Source organism: Poromitra crassiceps (assembly GCF_964638095.1).
Source record: "Poromitra crassiceps genome assembly, chromosome: 9".
NCBI classification, from domain to species: domain Eukaryota; kingdom Metazoa; phylum Chordata; class Actinopteri; order Beryciformes; family Melamphaidae; genus Poromitra; species Poromitra crassiceps.
The window spans coordinates 24,885,324-24,890,323 of NC_139630.1; the positions used below are offsets into that span (position 1 = coordinate 24,885,324).

General features: G+C 46.5%; 1 protein-coding gene across 1 annotated transcript in view; it reads right to left on the bottom strand.

Moving 5' to 3' along the window:
* The window catches only part of plcb1l (phospholipase C beta 1-like), a gene marked incomplete at its 5' end in the record, with an annotated part of 271,472 nt that overhangs the window by 75,417 nt on the left and 191,055 nt on the right, over positions 1-5,000 (bottom strand). Inside the window, one exon of the mRNA XM_083642697.1 lies at positions 4,102-4,259. Coding sequence (XP_083498823.1) covers positions 4,102-4,259 — 158 coding nt within the window. The remainder of the gene's footprint in view (positions 1-4,101; positions 4,260-5,000) is intronic.

A 5,000-nucleotide genomic window follows, 5' to 3' on the forward strand; every position in this document is an offset into this window, starting at 1 on the left:
ATACAGTAAATATATATGATCATCTTTTTGTCTTCTCATCTCCTCCTATGTACTGTACCCTTACTGAAGCACACTATTGCACCACAAATAACTTCAACGCTTTTTTTCCTACTGATTTTTCACGATTTTCTCCCCAATTGTACTTGGCCAATTTATCCCCATGCTGCCCTATTGGCTGCCCCGGTCGTTGTATTGGTGTCGCTGGTCGCTTGGTGCTGCAGCTTGATTGGCTGCCTTGCTGTCTTTCCTGTTTTGAATTGGTCCATTTCAAATTGGCCCCTCCCCTCGTCGCTGTCATCCCAGCATTTTTTGGAAGGCGATGAGAGACGTATCCAATACAAAATGAATGGGCAGCGGCAGCGACTACAAGCGAATAAATTTGGTGCGGTGTGCACAGACTGTTAAGGCCGTTATTTCATTATGATTCACCGAAATGCACATCAAACACAACGTGATTTTGCAGTTAAATGAAATAGGTTGTGAACAAACCGACGTGGCATGAAGAAAAGCAGCATCGACGCCACGCTTTTGATTTGGATGAGAGGGGAGAGCATGGAGAGTTTAGTACAGGAACTGAAACCACCGATGCCTTTGGACTAGGGATGTCCGATATTATCGGCCTACCGATATTATCGGCCGATATTAGCATAAAAAAAAATCGATATCGGAAAATATCGGTATCGGTTTTCATGCCGATATATATATATATTTTTTAATACAGGGGGAGTCTCACTGAGAGCAATGCTCTCTTTTTCAGGAGTGCCCTGTTCACATTCACACACACATTCATACCTGGAAGCTGCCCAGTACAACCACAGTCTGATCTGCTGGCCACTGATCAGCTCCACTGGAGCAGTTGGGGTTAAGGGCCTTGCTCAAGGGCACCTCAGTGGTGGTAATGAGGGAGGGGCAAGCGCTGCCTTTTCACTTTCCCCACCCAGATTTATCCTGCCGGTCCCGGGGATTGAACCGACGACCTTCTGGTCACAAGCTCGCTTCTCTAACACTTACAACTTTAACACAACATGCATATTATATATTAAACTCTTCAGCTACATTAAGCTACATTATGTAACTTGTTATGTGAAATTTTGGTGGCAAAAAAGCCCGCTTATATCGGTATCGGTTGATATCGGTTGATATCGGTATCGGAAATTAAGAGTTGGACATTATCGGATATCGGATATCGGTAAAAAAGCCAATATCGAACATCCCTACTTTGGACCTATACTTCAGGATGTCTGGGGGCATTTGGTGACCTGGGGGCATTTGGTGACCTGGGGGCATTTGGTGACCTGGGGGCATTTGGTAACCTGGGGGCATCTGGTTGGTTAAAAATGCGTGTCGGGGGGGTGGGATAATGGAGCTAATCAAGCGTTTTATAACTCAAGAGTGAATCACTTGGTCTAATTTCATGGATCGAGACTTTATTGATCTTGCTCAAGTTTGAGGGGCACTTGTGTCCTGTGGTGACCAAGACGCACAGACAGATACGGCCAGCTTCTCTGCCACCCGTCTGCTCATCGCTGCCACCTGTCTGCTCATCGCCTCCATCACGTTATCATTGCCTATGTGTTGTTTTGTCGATGTCTCTCTACGTATCCGAAAAAATATGTGGTGCCATTTCACTCGGCAGACGTTGGCCGTTGATATGCATGGTGGCATTGACTGGATATGGGGTCGCACTGCTGATGCCAACCTCCTCACCCCCATCACCAAAACCAAGCACCGCACCACGGGGGACAGAGCCTTTGCCATCGCTGCCCCAACACTCTGGAACTCTCTGCCCCTCAACAGGGGCGTAGGCAGAAATTCAATTATGGGTGGGCCTGGATAAAATTGGTGGGGCAATTGCATGACGAAATTTTGCGCGCGAAGCGTGCAAAATTCCTAGATGTCATGAAGTCGTCATGCATTAGACTCTGGAGATGATGTGCCCTGCGTTTTTAAGCTACAAAACCATTAGCTAGCAAGGCAGCAGCAAGTTTGCCTCTAGAAAACAAACAATATATATATATATATATATATATATATATATATATATATATATATATATATATATATATATTTTTTTTTTTTTTTTTTGGGTGGGCCAGGGCAAGAAGTGGGTGGGCCTGTGCCTACCCAGGCCCACCCGTAGAAACGCCCCTGCCCCTCAACATCAGAAACTCAGACTCACTCACCTCCTTCAAATCCCACCTCTTCAAAACAGCCTACAATATCTGACTTATACCTCTAACCACCATTCCATCTCTGCAATCTATTGATTTGTATTTGTTTTGTATCTGTATTTGTTCTTGTTATTTAGTTTGTTTACTGTATTACTTTTCTATGTATTGTAAAGCGTCTTTGAGTTCCCCAGAAAAGCGCTATATAAAACTTATGTACTATTATTATTATTATGACTGACGTGCGAATAAATGGCACGAATAAATGGCTCTTGGTGTGTAAAGAGCTTTACACTTTGCCATCTGCTGCGTTCATTTCTCTCTTTTGTTCTTCTCTCTTCTTCTCCCCACTGTCAAGCCATTACGTCTCCATTTTCTCTTTCTGCTTCTCTGTCTCTCTCTCTCTCTCTCACTCTCTGTCTGTCTGTCTCTGTCTCTCTCTGTCTCTCTCTCACTCTCTGTCTGTCTGTCTCTGTCTCTCTCTGTCTCTCTCTCACTCTCTGTCTGTCTGTCTCTGTCTCTCTCTCAGGCCCGGCTCCAGACCCAAGTTACAGAGGGGGCCTGCCACTAGCTTGGGGGGGCCAAGCTACCCAAGGGGGGTCCGGGGGGATTCTCCCCCGGAAGAAGATTTTGTACATTTTAAAGTAAAATTCGTCAACCTGGTGCATTTGAGAGCAAAATGAAGAGGCTAAATCTGTGAAGAACTACACACATCTCTAATGTGTTGTGACTTTACAAATAATTAGGCCTAAACAATTAATATTAAGTGTATTTACACATTGTGCACAAATTGCATTCATTGTGACAAATTTACAATAGTTAATATCCAGCCAGAATCATTGCAAATGGATGTTCAAAGTAACAGTTAGCAATAGCATTCAGTTAATCAATGCCTAATGACAGCCAGATTCCATGTTAAACTTTAAAACAGAAAAACGGAAAAACGTTTAGCAAAAAAAAAAAAAAAAATTTTTTTTTTTTTTTTTTTGGAATGGGGGGGCCAGTTTGTTGAATGGGGGGGCCCGGCCCGGTCAGGCCCGCCCCTAGCGCCGGGCCTGCTCTCTCTGTCTCTCTCTCACTCTCTGTCTGTCTGTCTCTGTCTCTCTCTCTCTCTCTCTCACTCTCTGTCTGTCTGTCTCTGTCTCTCTCTGTCTCTCTCTCTCTCACTCTCTGTCTGTCTGTCTCTGTCTCTCTCTGTCTCTCTCTCACTCTCTGTCTGTCTGTCTCTGTCTCTCTCTCTCTCACTCTCTGTCTGTCTGTCTGTCTGTCTCTGTCTCTCTCTCTCTCTCTGTCTGTCTGTCTGTCTGTCTCTGTCTCTCTCTCTGTCTCTCTCTCTCTCACTCTCTGTCTGTCTGTCTCTGTCTCTCTCTCACTCTCTGTCTGTCTGTCTCTGTCTCTCTCTGTCTCTCTCTCACTCTCTGTCTGTCTGTCTCTGTCTCTCTCTGTCTCTCTCTCACTCTCTGTCTGTCTGTCTCTGTCTCTCTCTCACTCTCTGTCTGTGTGTCTCTCTCTCTCTCACTCTCTGTCTGTCTGTCTGTCTCTGTCTCTCTCTCTGTCTCTCTCTCTCTGTCTGTCTGTCTGTCTGTCTGTCTGTCTGTCTGTCTGTCTCTGTCTCTCTCTCTGTCTCTCTCTCTCTCACTCTCTGTCTGTCTGTCTCTGTCTCTGTCTCTCTCACTCTCTGTCTGTCTCTCTCTCTCTCTCTCTCTCTCTCTCTCTCTCTCTCTCTATGTAAATGTTGCTCTAGCCCAGAACAACCAATATATAATTCACCATCTAAAAAGATATTGGTCCTCTCTCTTTCTCTCCCCTACTCTTCCTACTCCCTCTCTCATCGTCAGCCCTTACTCCCTCTCTCATTTTTCTCTCCGTCACCCCTTACTCCCCCTCTCTTTACTGCTATCACCCCCCCCCCCCCCCTCTCTCCTCGTGTTACCTTGAAGGAGATTTCGGTCGTCATGGTGAAGCCGTGGGTGATGACGGGCTCTTCTTCGGTGGTGCGTCCCTTCCAGCAGTCCAACTCGATGCAGCGACACCCCGCCAGGAGAACCTGCTTGTACATCTCCACCGAAGAGTTCCCGGCAAGCTGGCCAGCTACACACAACATAGACACAGACACACGGGCATATAAAGACAAATGTCCACTAGCTGCGTTCCGGCCTCTCCGATAAGGAAGCGGAACGTCCTGCGCCGCATCGGAGCCACTTCGGAACGGAATTCAACGTACACCGGCTGCGTCGCTACCTTGCGTCAGTTCTGCACTCATCTCCGTGCTTCTCCGTCAAAATATTGCATGTCCACACTTGTCAGAGGCATGATGGGGTCTGTGAAAAATAGACCAGATGCAGAAAACGAATGGAGCGGTAGAAACCGGTTTCGCACGGGAAACCGTGCTGCATCTGCCCCCGGTGGACATTGTAGGAACGGTTTATATGGGTGCGAATCTGTTCTGGCAGTCATGGACATCTGGTGGACATTAGCCTTTACACACGCACGCACACGCCCGCCCGCACGCGCGAAACCCCACATCGGGTTTGAAGTGTCATATTGATCGACATTTACCAAGAGAACCATAACATCGACAAAAGCAATTCTGCCCACTTTTCAAAACCTCATTAAAATGCATGAGTTTCCTCGCACGCAGCGAAAGAGATACAATCGTCAGCATCATCTCCTCGTCACCATTAGCAAAGCAATTATGTGTTCACATTAGCGCCATTCTTCCTGCAAACACGGAGGGAACGCTGTCAAACTGTGTTCTCATATCTGTGTTCTCACGTCAGGTGGCACCATCCATCTCCTCCCCCCTTGTCTTTGATTTGTTATTTCCTCTGA